The 14,768-nt window shown below is 37.1% G+C and overlaps 1 protein-coding gene across 2 annotated transcripts in view; it reads right to left on the bottom strand.

The window, feature by feature from the left end:
* Positions 1 to 14,106, bottom strand: part of nol11 (nucleolar protein 11) — an 81,178-nt gene extending 67,072 nt beyond the window's left edge. For both annotated transcript variants that reach the window (XM_082136822.1, XM_082136823.1), the window contains exons 1-3: positions 13,923 to 14,106; positions 13,599 to 13,712; positions 13,455 to 13,511 (exon numbers count right to left, since the gene is read on the bottom strand). In XM_082136822.1, coding sequence (XP_081992948.1) covers positions 13,455 to 13,511; positions 13,599 to 13,712; positions 13,923 to 14,069 — 318 coding nt within the window. In that variant the 5' untranslated portion in view covers positions 14,070 to 14,106. The remainder of the gene's footprint in view (positions 1 to 13,454; positions 13,512 to 13,598; positions 13,713 to 13,922) is intronic.
* Positions 14,107 to 14,768: the final 662 nt, after the last annotated feature.

Below are 14,768 nucleotides of genomic sequence, written 5' to 3'. Positions count from 1 at the left end.
ATTAAACTGCAAATTAACAATATGCCCTAATATTTCATGAAAACAACGTTACAGTCAGACGAAATATGAAAGACAACATTTTGTTTAGTAGATTTGGGTACAGTTTTTACTGTAGAATATACTGCCACATCAAATAAGCTTTTGTTTAGCCATTTCTATATATAAAATACGATTTTTGTCAAAAATAAAGTCATCAACTAAGATGTTAGCTGTTCCAATGTTGGTTATATTCAAACTAATGAATACATAGATCAAATGTAGGGCCTATAATCATTTTTTTTTACAAAGAAAGAGTACACTTGAAATATTGTTGAAATTGTAATTATTGTTGTAATTGTAACCATTTTAATAAAATAGCAAAACATATTTACAAGATAGATGTAAGCAAAATCTTAAATGGTCAATATAAGTCTTCTTCTAAATATATCTTTTGTCCTTTCATTGTGGCTCAGTCAGTGTCACACCTGAGTGAATGGCTCATCATTATGCAGAGTGGGTGTATTCTAAGGTGTAAACCACTCCTCGTTCACGCCCCCTCGCATATTGGCTTTCCAAGCAAAACCTGTTTTACATCAATTTAAATCAATGTATGGTTTTATGTGAACGATAAAGCAAGACTATTTTCACATAATTTTGAAGAAAAAACTATAGGCGACGACATCCATAAGTCAAAAGTCTTATTGCCACATATTTAGTATGTGTTTTGTGGTCTTATTTCAAAAATTTTAATTTTTAGTTTTTTCGATAACCACGCATAAACATTATTCTCTCAAAAATGAAAACATGTACATACATGTGGCTCACATATTATTGTAGTCCTGTTTGTGCTATATAGAGTGAATTTACACCTTTGCCATTAATATGTTTATAAGCAACTGAAAAAAGCACAAATGTCAGGGCATGTCAGAACACCCCCAGGGCCCAAAAAAACGCTCAGACTCCAGAGGGTTAAATATATTCTGTAATCACATTTTGGTAATGTATTAATTCCGCCGTCACATCTGAGAGGGAAACGCTGCTTGGATAGTTTCAAGATACAGTGGGGAGAACAAGTATTTGATACACTGCCGATTTTGCAGGTTTTCCTACTTAAAGCATGTAGAGGTCTGTAATTTTTTAAAGACGGAATCTAAAACAAATCCAGAAAAATCACATTGTATGATTTTTAAATAATGACAAGTATTTGATCACCTACCAACCAGTAAGAATTCCGGCTCTCATAGACCTGTTAGTTGTTCTTTAACCCATTTAAGCCCACCGGCAACTATAGTTGCCGCAGTGCATAGTTGTCATTTTCCTTTTGTAAATAATTTTCTAGATGTTGTCCATGTTTTATTTCTCAACGACATGCAAGCAAACAACCAAATAAAGGATTTCAAGAAAAAAAAAAAGGTATTCACTTCCTCCCTGTCACATGAAGCTGTCAACTTCCTACCCCTACTTCCAGGAAGCATGGCGAAGGCAAACCCTCCCAAAGAAAGGTCATTTTCATGTTACTAATAAGTATTTTTTGTTGACATATATACATCTACATAATCATGAAGGTCTCTAGAATCATCCAAACAAAACAAATCTTACAAGAGATCTATAGTTTTTTGTATACTTAGTCAAAAGTCCAAGCGGCAACTATAGTTGCCGGTGGGCAAATGCCTTGTAAGTACATATATCATGGGAAAATGGGGTATACTGTGTTAATAGGTTAATAAATCAAGTTTATTGGTCTTGTTTAGTGCATAAACATAACTTAATCCTTTAAATGACATCTCTGTATAGATATATATTTTTTCTTCATTCTATTTATTTGTATTTATTTATTTTCATTTAACTTTTTGATACACAATGCCCTGTTATGGCTGCACTTTGTTCTGCACTATGTTCCACAACTTTAACCCTTGTGCGCTGTTCGTTTGTGGTTTACAGTCAGGCTGTTTGGGGTCTGAGAGACCCCAGGCAACAAAATGTAATTTTGTAACAATATATATATTTTAAACAAATGTAATTTTACTCAGTTTATTTATGTTTTTACTCTACATTTGGACATTTTTACTCCACAAAATGTTCAAAAAAAGAAAAGAAAAATTCTCCAAAAAGAGAAAAAAAAAAGAAAAAAAAGTGCCTTATAAAATACCCACATTTCTAACTTTCATTCATGGGGATAACATGGATAATTTGACATGGTTTAGTGTAAGATTTTTGGCCAAATCTTGGAAAATGCAGTTTTAAAAGTAAAAAAAAAAGCTCTAGCAGAGCTCTGCAGAGCTCTAAAAGTACTAAAAGTTTCAAACTAAAAGACATCTTTTCACAAGTTTTTCCAGTTAGATTTATATCTACCTATAATGAAATCACAATTATAACAATAAAAGTTACTTTTTGTCAAAGTTTGGCAGTTTTTGTACTGAAAAAAAAATCAGTTTTCAATAATGTTACATTATGATTAGAATCAAACCTGATCAGGATGTTACAAAGAGAAAAGTTGGAGTTTTTAGAGTTTATCATTTATTTCAAACATCTGTTTTTCATATAATTCTACAAATTTAAAGTGTGCCACTTCATTTCTGTCTGTGTGTTCTGTGTTGTTTCTGATTTTGAGGATGAATTTTGTCCATTGATCAACTTCATTTGATTCTAATCATAATATAACATTACTGAAAAACAGATTTTTTTTTCAGTACAAAGAGTGCCTAAACTTTGACAAAAAGTAACTTTTATTATTATAATTGTGATTTCATTATTATGTAGATATGAGTACAACTGGAAAAACTTGTGAAAAGATGTCTTTCAGTTAGTCAAAATAGCAAATAGCAAATAGTGGTGCTCTGCAGCCATCTACTGGTTAAAGTGATAATTTGTTACTTTTAAAACAGCATTTTCCAAAAGATGGGCAAAAATCTTACACTAAACCATGTCAAATTATCTATGTTATCCCCATGAATGAAAGTCAGAAATGTGGGTCAAAAAGACCCTGAACAGCGCACAATGGTTAAGGCAAATGGATTTGTTGTTTGTTGTGTTTTCATATTCAAGAGATTATAAGCTAGATGCCGTTTTTTTGGGTCTGCATCAAATGTTCTTCGACTTTTATACATAATAAATTTGTTTATGAATAAAGATTGATCTGTTGAAAGCAGTTATTTTGAGATAAATGCCAAATGTTCTCCTCCTATTCATATTTTACATTGAAGGGGTGCATACAACATATTTGCCCACCGGCAACTATAGTTGCCACACATTCAAATATGATTTTCAAGAAAGAAAAAAAAACCTGGGGAAAATAAATGCAGAACATGTTCACATAGGACACTATTAACAGGATTATATGCATGAAACCATTCAGAAAAATTTGGGCACAAATGGGTTAAGAAGCCCTCCTGTTCTCCACTCATTACCTGTATTAACTGCACCTGTTTGAACTCGTTACATGCATAAAAGACCTGTCCACACACTCAATCAAACAGACTCCAACCTCTCCACAGTGGCCAAGACCAGAGAGCTGTGTAAGGACATCAGGGATAAAATTATAGACCTGCACAAGGCTGGGATAAGCTACAGGACAATAGGCAAGCAGTTCAAGATGACGGTCAATTTCCCTCAGTCTGGGGCGCCATGCAAGATCTCTCCTCGTGGGGCATCAATGATCATGAGGAAGGTGAGGGATCAGCCCAGAACTACATAGCAGGACCTGGTCAATGACCTGAAGAGAGCTGGGACCACAGTCTCAAAGAAAACCATTAGTAACACTACGCCGTCATGGATTAAAATCCTGCAGAGCTCGCAAGGTCCCCCTGCTCAAGCCAGCGCATGTCCAGGCCCGTCTGAAGTTTGCCAATGACCATCTGGATGATCCAGAGGAGGAATGGGAGAAGGTCATGTGGTCTGATGAGACAAAAATAGAGCTTTTTGGTCCAAACTCCACTCGCCGTGTTTGGAGGAAGGATGAGTACAACTCCAAGAACACCATCCCAACCGTGAAGCATGGAGGTGGAAACATAATTCTTTGGCGATGCTTTTCTGCAAAGGGGACAGGACGACTGCACCGTATTGAGGGGAGGATGGATGGGGCCATGTATCGCAAGATCTTGGCCAACAACCTCCTTCCCTCAGTAAGAGCATTGAAGATGGATCGTGGCTGGGTCTTCCAGCATGACAACGACCCGAAACACACAGCTAGGGCAACTAAGGAGTGGCTCTGTAAGAAGCATATCAAGGTCCTGGAGTGGCCTAGCCAGTCTCCAGTCCTGAACCCAATAGAAAATCTTTGGAGGGAGCTGAAAGTCCGTATTGCCCAGCGATAGCCCCGAAACCTGAAGGATCTGGAGAAGGTCTGTATGGAGGAGTGGGCCAAAATCCCTGCTGCAGTGTGTGCAAACCTGGACAAGAACTACAGGAAACGTATGATCTCTGTAATTGCAAACAAAGGTTTCTGTACCAAATATTAAGTTCTGCTTTTCTGATGTATCAAATACTTATGTCATGCAATAAAATGCAAATTACTTAAAAAAAAAAAAAAACAATGTGATTTTCTTGATTTTTGTTTTAGATTCCATCACTCACAGTTGAAGAGTACCTATGATAAAAATTACAGACTTCTACATGCTTTGTAAGTGGGAAAACCTGCAAAATCGGCAGTGTATCAAATACTTGTTCTCTCCACTGTAGTTAAAAATAATACAATAATAATTTAACTGTTCATATGTGTTCATTCTTGTAAGATGATTTTATTTTTTACTGATTAAGAACAAATTAATCAGGACAAACCAAATTAATTGTAATTGTATTTAGGGGTGTCCCCGACTACGGATTTTCATAGTCGAATCAGAATCGTCATGTCTTGCTTATAGTCGACTAATAGTCGAATCATGTGTATGGGGGCGGGGCTTTAACATTTCAAAGCAGCGATGTACAGAAAATCACACAAAGATATAGAAGAAAATGTATAAAAACATTTTGGATCAATAAAACTAAGAAATAACATAAATAACTCCAGAAAGGCCACAGACAGGATTTAGGCCGCTGTACGTGAGCTGTATCGTTCAGTTTCGTTCCGACAAACGGGGCACTCATTTTTCTTTTGCTCAATATGTTCAACGTTAATAAAAGGTATCCAAGCAAAAAGTTCTCCACGCATTATCCTGCAGTTAATGAGAAATTGTAATTTATTGGCACACTATATTGACTGCGTATTGAGACGTAAAACTGTTGAGCTAGATTTTCAACCAATCAGCATCGAAAATGTAAGTAGGTCACAGCCGAAATCAAGCCAATATCACTACGCACATGTTAACATGGAGGAGGACGTAAGCAGCGCATCCTCATCTGATAGCGGCGATCAAGCTCGATTAACACCCGTAAAGTGTATTCTTCAGGTCGGAAAAGATGGTGGGAAAGGTCCGCAGCCCTTTACTGAAGTCCGATGGGAAAAAATCAAGCATAGGAATGGCTCAAAACGTCGGACACTACGGAGCTAACGTTAGCTATTGCTAATAAACATGTTGCCCTCCTGGACAAACCGCCCGGCCTGCTATCGGCGTTTTATAGACGCTTGTGTGTGATGGGTAGGTTTAGGGGTCTCGTGTGTGTGTGTGTGTGTGTGTGTGTGTGTGTGTGTGTGTGTGTGTGTGTGTGTGTGTGTGTGTGTGTGTGTGTGTGTGTGTGTGTGTGTGTGTGTGTGTGTGTGTGTGTGAGAGAGAGATAGGCCACTGTCGGTAGCCTAAAAGAGGCCTAGAAATAGGGTTTCGTCCCACCAAGTGGGGCACTACCTACTTTAACATCAGAAATATATAGAGATTCCTTAGAAAAAGTTCTCCACACCCAACCTTGCAGTTTTTGATAAAAAAAGATGCTAAAGGTGCCCTTTTTTAAAAAAAAGGGAAAACATAGGGAATTTTGCACTTTCAAACCTGTTTATCATATAAACCCCAAAATGCCGAATTACCACTTGAAGTACAAAATAAACCAGTTTGAAATGTGTGATACCTGAAGTTGCTATCTAGGGACAGTAAACATGATAAAATTATCAAGAAAACCTCTACTGTAGCATTAACATCCCAATTACTTCTCATGTTCCAATTCAAAGGTAATATTTGAGGTAAAATCTGAATAACAAATAGAATTAAGTCAAAATATAATAACAGAGCTGCCAACTCTCACGCATTCACTGTGAGACTCACGCAATTGACACTTTTCACACGCCACACATCCATTTTCTCACGCACAGAAAAATCGCGAAGCAAAGAGGACACGGAGACCGACAGACTTGACAGAGCAGGTTAGTTATGATATGAAAAAAATCTCAGCTCTCAGATTCTGTCAATTTTATTACGAAATTCAAACAATAAATACCGTTTTGGTGTTTGTAATTGATCCCTAGCGGCACGTGACCCCATCATCTCTACTAGCTAATAGTAAATAAACACGAATGAACAATGTTGAAAGAAACAGTACAGCTTACCGAAATGTATATTCTTCATACATAATATCGATCAATCAATCAAACAAAGGGGTCAATAAAACAGCTGGAGAACAATTATGTCACATAACATTTACCTCAGGAAAGCCATTTAATGACCATAATATAGGCACGTTAGTTGGCTAGAAAAAGTATTTTGCTAAATATGTGTACTATATTACATATTTATTATATTTGTACTTATATCATTAAATAAAGTTGTTATAATAAAAAACGCATTATATTTAATCTGAGTTATTTTTTACCTTAAATAATACTACCAGCTGATAGGGCTGTCTGTATGTAGCCTATGTATTTATTTATTTTTCTTGAGAAAAATTAACGCCTATCTTGTGTACCTAATATTTATTCAAATGAGTCAATATTAAATCAAATCACAAGAATTGAATTGAAATCGTGAAATTTGTTTCAAGAAATAAAAAAAAAAAAAAAAACCTAGCTTACCAGAAATTGTACCATATAAACATTGTAACATGTTGTCACTAAACCTAATACTATTCAGTTTAGTTACTAAAATGTTTTGACAATCACAATACACTTATTGTGATGCAAGTTTTTTTGGGGACATCAGAGACCGGTTTGTCCAGGAGGGCAACATGTTTATTAGCAATAGCTAACGTTAGCTCCGTAGTGTCCGACGTTTTGAGCCATTCCTATGCTTGATTTTTCCCCCATCGGACTTCAGTAAAGGGCTGCGGACCTTTCCCACCATCTTTTCCGACATGAAGAATACACTTTACGGGTGTTAATCGAGCTTGATCGCCGCTATCAGATGAGGATGCGCTGCTTACGTCCTCCTCCATGTTTACATGTGCGTAGTGATATTGGCTTGATTTCGGCTGTGACCTACTTACATTTTCGATGCTGATTGGTTGAAAATCTAGCTCAACAGTTTTACGTCTCAATACGCAGTCAATATAGTGCGCCAATAAATTACAATTTCTCATTAACTGCAGGATAATGCGTGGAGAACTTTTTGCTTGGATACCTTTTATTAACGTTGAATATATTGAGCAGGCTACCGACAGCGGCCTAATTTGCATTTCACATACAAATCAAATTAAATCGACTAAATTACCTGTGCGAGCAGGCTCTACACACCACAACATCGATAAACCGAAAAAATAAACAATTAATTTACTAAATTAAATTAGAACAGAATATACCTTTCTAATAAATAAAAATACAAAACGAAATAAATCAGAATCAAGTCACAAGATGAGCAAATGTGTGCAAAATGCCTAAAGTGCAGGGGAATATATTCAAAACACAAGCCACAAATAGTTAGATTAGATAACCCTGACAGATCAATAAATAAAATTAAAATAAATAAATTATTAAAATAACGATAGTAGCCAGAATTTTCAACTTTGTCTTTTTAACTGCAGAAACAACAATAAATGCTAAACTGGAGTGGCAGTCTTTTTAGCTAAAAATGTTCACACTCATGGCATCCAAAAATCAAATTAGAACCGGCTGAAAAGTTTTGAAATCACTTGTAGGCTACCCTATACCTGATCGAGAGAACAAATCCAGTCTTTCACTGTCTGTATCCGTTGGAGTCTTTTCAAATTGTGCGCGCGGATAAAATACATTCTAACGTGAAACTTGTTAACGTTGGCCGGCAGAAGTGCGATCATGGTTTTCCTGATGCTAAATCCAGCCTTGGAGAATATCCTTTCTGATGGTGTACATCCACACTTTAGATTTTCTTATCGCAGACATTGTTATTTTAAAGATTTAAATCCTTGCCGCCAAGACGCTCCTCTGTCGGTTACGGATTGAAAGTAAAACTTAAATCTGTCACGCGGACGCGGGGTGTTTGGATTTTTTCACGCACGTTAAAAAATATTTATTAAAAGCGTATTTCTTTGCACATTTTTATATACAGCATTATCATAATAGGCTGAATATTAACGTATTGACAGAAAACCGGTAGTTCTATGTGAAATCAGACATTGAGCGCCCTCATATAGCCAAAGTGGCATGATCATCGTTTCATAACACCTCTGCGAAGATTCGACCGTGAGATCGGTAGTCGAATCAGGCTCCTCCTATCGAAGCATCGAATCTTCGACTATTTGGGGTCACCCCTAATTGTATTAATTATACCATTAATGAAAACAAGCTGATACCAAGGTATTTCAGGCCTACAATTCTAACAATTTTTCATGAAAAATCATGATTGTATTTAGAGATGCATGATCGATCGGCTGGTGACCAGAATTGGCAGATTTTCACGTGATCGGCCGGTCAGTCAGTCTGACATATGCCAATTTGATGGCGGTCAAATGCACTCGGGCGCCGCATGATTAACATTGCGCAACATCAGCATCACACGTGCACACGGAACCCACAAGTAGGAAACCTTGTGAATTAACCTGCAACATGTCAGCTGTTTGGAAATTCTTCAGCGTGTGTAAGATAAGTTTGCAATATGCAACACCTGCAAGGAAAAGGTAGAGCGTGGAGGGACTTTGCACACTGCACTTTAGATTTCCCACACCAGGAGTAACTTATATAGTTCTATTTTATAATGATTATCTGTTCAAAAAATTGTCTATGCAAAAATGTCAAATGTTCTATTAAAGAAAAGACAGAAAAAAAATTGTGTGCTGTAAAGTGGTTAGAAAAAAAATGAAATCGGAATCGGCTAAATCGGTATCGGCAGGTCAAACTCAATGAAAAATCGGAATCGGCCTAGAAAATTGTAATCGGTGCATCTCTAATTGTTTTTTTGTTTTCGAAAGTAAGGTTAATGTAATCAGCTTCTTGCAATACTCTCCTAAATGCGTAATAAAACCTAAGTGCAAACATCACCGCTTCAATGACCGTATAGCAGGGATGGAAATTAGCACCCGCCACCAGCCAAATGCGGGTGATTTTGTGTTGTGGCGGGTAAACTCGCTTCACCTACCGGCCACCGTGGCGGGTAAATAAAAATAGCATACTGTTTCACACGGACGGCGGACACTTTTAGAGGAGGACACCTTCAAAGAAAATGTGGCGTTACATCGCAGGCGTTAAGAGCTGGTTAAGAGGTCTGCAGAGAAAACATCTTTGCATTGACTTAACATTGAAATCACTCGCGCGTCCGGTGTGAACGCACCGACGCGACGGTGGAGCGTTTTTAAGATTTCCACTCTGGAGGATGGTTTCACTTTTTTGCGTTTTTAAGCCCCAAAAACGCCGTCGCCGTCTAAACGAAAGGCACATCTGATCAAATATTTTTACGTTTTCACCCGCGAGCGTTCTCGTGTAAACAGGGCCTATTAGTTTCATTTTTGGGACTAAAAACGTAAGACTGGAAGCCATAAAATACCACGAATCATCCAAATGCCACATCCAGGTAAAAAAGAGAAATATATATAAGAGAGAAAGCGTGTATAAGAGAGAAAGAGAAAATGTCAGTATTTCATTGAGACTTGAGATTAAATAAACTGCTTAAAGGGATACTCCACTTTAAAATGAAAATTCTGTCATCATATACTCACCCTCATGTTGTTTCAATCCTTTATGAATTTCTTTCTTCTGCTGAACAGAAAGGAAGATATTGAGAAAAATATCAGTAAACAGACAGTTTCTGGTCTCATTGACTTCCATAGTATATATTTTTTCCTACTATGGAAGTCAATGAGACCAGAAACTTTCTGGTTACTGACATTCTTCTAAATATCTTCCTTTCTGTTCAGCAGAAGAAAGAAATTCATACAGGTTTCAAACAACATGAGGGTGAGTATATGATGACAGAATTTTCATTTTAAAGTGGAGTATCCCTTTAAGTATTGTAGATCTTGTACTATTAATTTTCACATGCAGTTACATTGTCGGTTAAAAACAAGAAAGTGGCTGGTAAAAACATTGAGTGGCTGGTAGATTTTGAAATCCACCAGCCACAGTGGCCGGTGGACAAAAAAGTTAATTTCCATCCCTGCCGTATAGCCTACGTCGTTTTTACTGTCCAATGACAGCCCATCTTATATCTACTTTGAGTGGCATGGGAGAGAGTCGGAAGTTCATTTGTTGCCCCTACGAGTTTATAATAGCATATTTTAACAAGATTTTCAAATGGATAAAGAAAAGAAAAAAACTGCCAAAATGTTTTTAAATGCTGGCTTTCTTAAACTGGTTTAAACGTGAATAAACAGTCACATATGTCTATTTATTTTTAATCTAGGCCTACTATTTATTGATTTATTGATCTATTTTATTTAACATTTTTACATTTAACATGAATAATCAAACAATTAACAAAACAAGAATTGCACAATTTTATTTGTCCATTTTAAAATGATTTATTCATTTACATTTTTATTTTTTAAATTGATTTATGCTATTCCTTATTTCGGTTTATAAGGTGTTGCAAAAAAAATCCTGCATTTCTAGTCTTCCATACATAATAGCCTCTGTGACATTTAGTCACTTATTCAGTTCAAAAATCACAGTCCACAAATAGTGCATTAAAAAATGTTGCGTGGGCAAATACACCATCATAAAAACAAAACTGAACCAGTCAGGGGCCGTTCACATATCGCGTTTGAGCGTGCAAATGCGTTATATTAAACAGAATGATGAGCATACATTCAATAAAGACATTTTACAAAACATTTACTGCTAATAATATTATTATCCATGTGGATACATTTCCCCACAATGTTTCCCCAGGACAAGCGCACACACACACACACACACACACACACACAAACGTGCGCATACACAAACAGACACACACACAGATCCATCTAAATGGGGACTCTTTATAGACGTAATGGTTTTTATACTGTACAAACTGTATTCCGTCTCCTTACACTTACCCTACCCCTAAATCTACCCATCACACACACCTTTCTGCATTTTTACATTTTCTAAAAAACTCATTCTGTATGATTTATAAGCTTGTGTACCTCAATTTAGGTCCCTACAGTGACACGAGTCCCCCATGAGTCTGTGTGCATTCAGGTTTAAGTCCCCACCGGTATAGAAAAAAACATATACACTGCATAGATATTTCATTATTTAATCACACTGGCTTCACAGCAGGTTGAGTTGACTGTAGTCAGATTAATTGAGCTGTTTTTTTATGTTCCAGTGGTCACCAAACTTGGCATTTTTAACAAGATTTCATCTTTAATATGAAATTTTTCATAGTTTTTTCTTGTATACTTTTAAGTTCCATTTACCTTCCATTTACCTTCCCTTCTGAACACTTAACATGCCCCCCAAGGCATATGCCTGTAAGTGCAATACTCCCACTGTCTAGTGCAATATTCTCTAACTCAGGTGATATTTATATTTATATTATTCATACTACTCAAAATACTGTAAATATGTTCATAATCTGTAACATGCACTAGACTCTCACTGTCTAGTGTAATATTCTCTAACTCAGGTGATATTTATATTTATATTATTCATACTACTCAAAATACTGTAAATATGTTCATAATCTGTAAATGTTTATTCAGACTAAACCCAACTGTGACCCCTTTTTTTACTTTTTATACTATTTTTTTTTATATATATATATATTTTATTCTTAGAATTTGTATTACTATGTTTCTTGTTGTATTTGAATTTGTATATGTGCACTGGAAGCTTCAGTACCAAGAAAAATTCCTTGTGGGTGCAAGCACACTTGGCAATAAAGCTCTTTCTGATTCTGATTATTTGGTGCTTTGTTCAATCTCAAACCATTCTTTTATTTTTATTAAGATGTCTGCACAAGAGTTAACTGTAATCTGTACTGTACATCTCGCTTAGGTCTACACTGGAAGTGTTCAACTAAACTATAATTTCTAAAACTAAATAAAATAAAAACTAAATAGAAATCTGTCTGCAAAATAAAAACTAAACTAAAACTAACAAAACCATTAATGAAACTAACTAAAACTAAACTTAAATTTAAAGCAAAATTGAAAACGATATTAAAATAAAAACTCATTTAAAAAAGCAAAACTATAACCTTGGTGTGCAGGGTGGCCAAGCTTCAGTCAATTGGTGGCCACCAAGCGTGCCGCATAAGCCCTGAAAAGTGAAGCCAAAACGTCTCGATCGCCCCCCGGTGACTGGTCCTAGTATAGGTCATAAGCCCCACCTCCCCGTGTTATTCAACGGGACGTGAGACCAACTAAACAATTAAATACACTTCAAATATCTTTTTTCCAAAGGTGGTTTTCTTTCATTTGCTGTCGTTTTTATCACGCTGATGTAAGTTCAAGTGTCTGTTTCAAAAATAAGTTGGTTTTTAGTTAGTTACGTGATGCTGTGGTGTAACTTCATGATTGACAGCTGTGATTGACAGGTTCTCTGAGCACCAACGGACTTTTTTTCGGGATCTTCGGAGGACTGAGGAGATTGTATTTACTTTATTTTAACAAGCCTCTTGTCGTACTGCAATCAATTTTTTAAAAAGTATACAGAATGCACTCTCTCTGCGAGAGTGAGGGCGGAGCGTTGATTTCGCGGCTTTACTTCCTGCTCACTACTGCGCAGGTCTGGTCCCGAGATCGCTACTGCGCAGACTCAAGTTCCAATATGTCAGCGCCATATCGGGACACTGGCGGCTTCAGTTCTCATCAATGGAAGAGAGCGAAGGGGCGTCGTCCATCTTTTTTTACAGTCTATGGTGGCCACCCACTAGCTCCACCCCAAAGATGTATTTGACCTGTTGATGTTTTATTTCTATTACTCTTTTGTCAACTGTTTTTTGACAGTAAGTATGAATATGATAATATAATGAACATAAAACAATCAAGAATTCATGGTTGAAATTAGGTTGAATTCAAGTTGAAGACGACAGCTTTTCACCTTATACCCAAATCTCAACGTTGTTCAGCCATCTGGCAAAGTCGTCTTTTCAACGAGTTTTTGCTGGGTGATCACGTGGGCCTCTAGGATACAGTCCAGGTTAGCCTGCCCGATACGTTTATCTGCCCTTGGCAGGTACCACTCACTCAATTGAATCCTTATGGATTTTAACTTCACTTACTGTAGCTTTGAAAGCCTTTTCCATGTAGACATCATCTTCTTTCCAAACTCTGACAACCTAAAACACAAAAAAACATTTGTAAGTACTCACTCAGCATGTGAACCTGAATTATTCTTATGGGAAACATAATGTCTCGATCCTTACCCTGTCATCAGTTACGACCACATATTCCTGGGACTGCGTGTTAAACACAGCGGGGCAGGTGATTATCTGCCCATGTTTCACTGTCCAACTGCCCGTAGGCTTTTGATCAGACACCTATTAATCAAGATATCGGTTAAACAGCAACACAAAAAGCTACCAAATCACTTTCTGAATTTACAGAATAAATAAAATATCATCAGATGCCATTGGAGAATTCCCTGTGTTTGTGATGTAGCGCTCATGTTTACATGCTAGAATTTAACACAACACTGCATGCAATCCGTTTTTATGAGACAAACAGTATTTACATCTAACTAATTTTACCTTATAAACAGTAACAGATCTCGAAGCGTCAGTGATGAGGACATGGTCGATATCTCTGCCCAGTTCAATCCCCAAAATTCCTGAATTCGAAGAATTTTGGGCTGGTCCAATTCCATACAGCGTGTATCCTTCAAACAACGCAGCCATGTTTCTTTCCACGAGGGCCGAGTGATTCTTCTTTTTCTAGTACTGCTTAAAGGCGTTGATAAACCAACTTGTGTTGTATTACCGCCACCATCTGGACTGGAGTGTGTGAAAGCGTTACAGTTTTTCTCAGTCGCTTTGGTCACAACAATTCTCAAAACTACCGCTTCAGCAGCGGGGTTAAGTTAGTTTTGTTTTCGATATTCCCCAGACATTCGCTGAAAAATGGCAATACCTCCTAAACGACTTGGACAAAAATTATTTAAACCATATTGCCGATAAAAAGGCAAGGCTTAAAATGTTTCACAAGCTTAATTTTCCGTATTTTCGCTCTATATAATAAGCACTGCCCCTCAAAAGCCGCCGCAATGTGAGTTTCTCCGGGAAAGCTCGCTCTTGACGGAGATGCGAGTAAGGCCCTGTCCCAAATGGCACACTCCGGACTTGTGGACTTCCTCAGAGTCCACACTTTGGTGACGTCATGTAGTGCAGACATATAGGGCCCTTGGCGCGAGTCCACGAGGGCGCATTGAGAGGTATTTTTGGGACAGACTCGCTCGGCATACCGGAAATAACGGTCTGGTTGTTGTTGGACAGGAGAAATCAAATTTTTGCGCTCCGACGTCTTATCTGCATGTCCACTACACAGCCTAATTTTACAGTTCTATATTTTGATATTGTGCATATCACCTGGGAATTAGA

This window comes from Leuciscus leuciscus (assembly GCF_965113295.1).
Source record: "Leuciscus leuciscus genome assembly, chromosome: 14".
Taxonomy (NCBI): Eukaryota; Metazoa; Chordata; class Actinopteri; order Cypriniformes; family Leuciscidae; genus Leuciscus; species Leuciscus leuciscus.
Note: the sequence above shows the minus strand (reverse complement) of the source record. Positions and strands in the feature narration are given on the sequence as shown.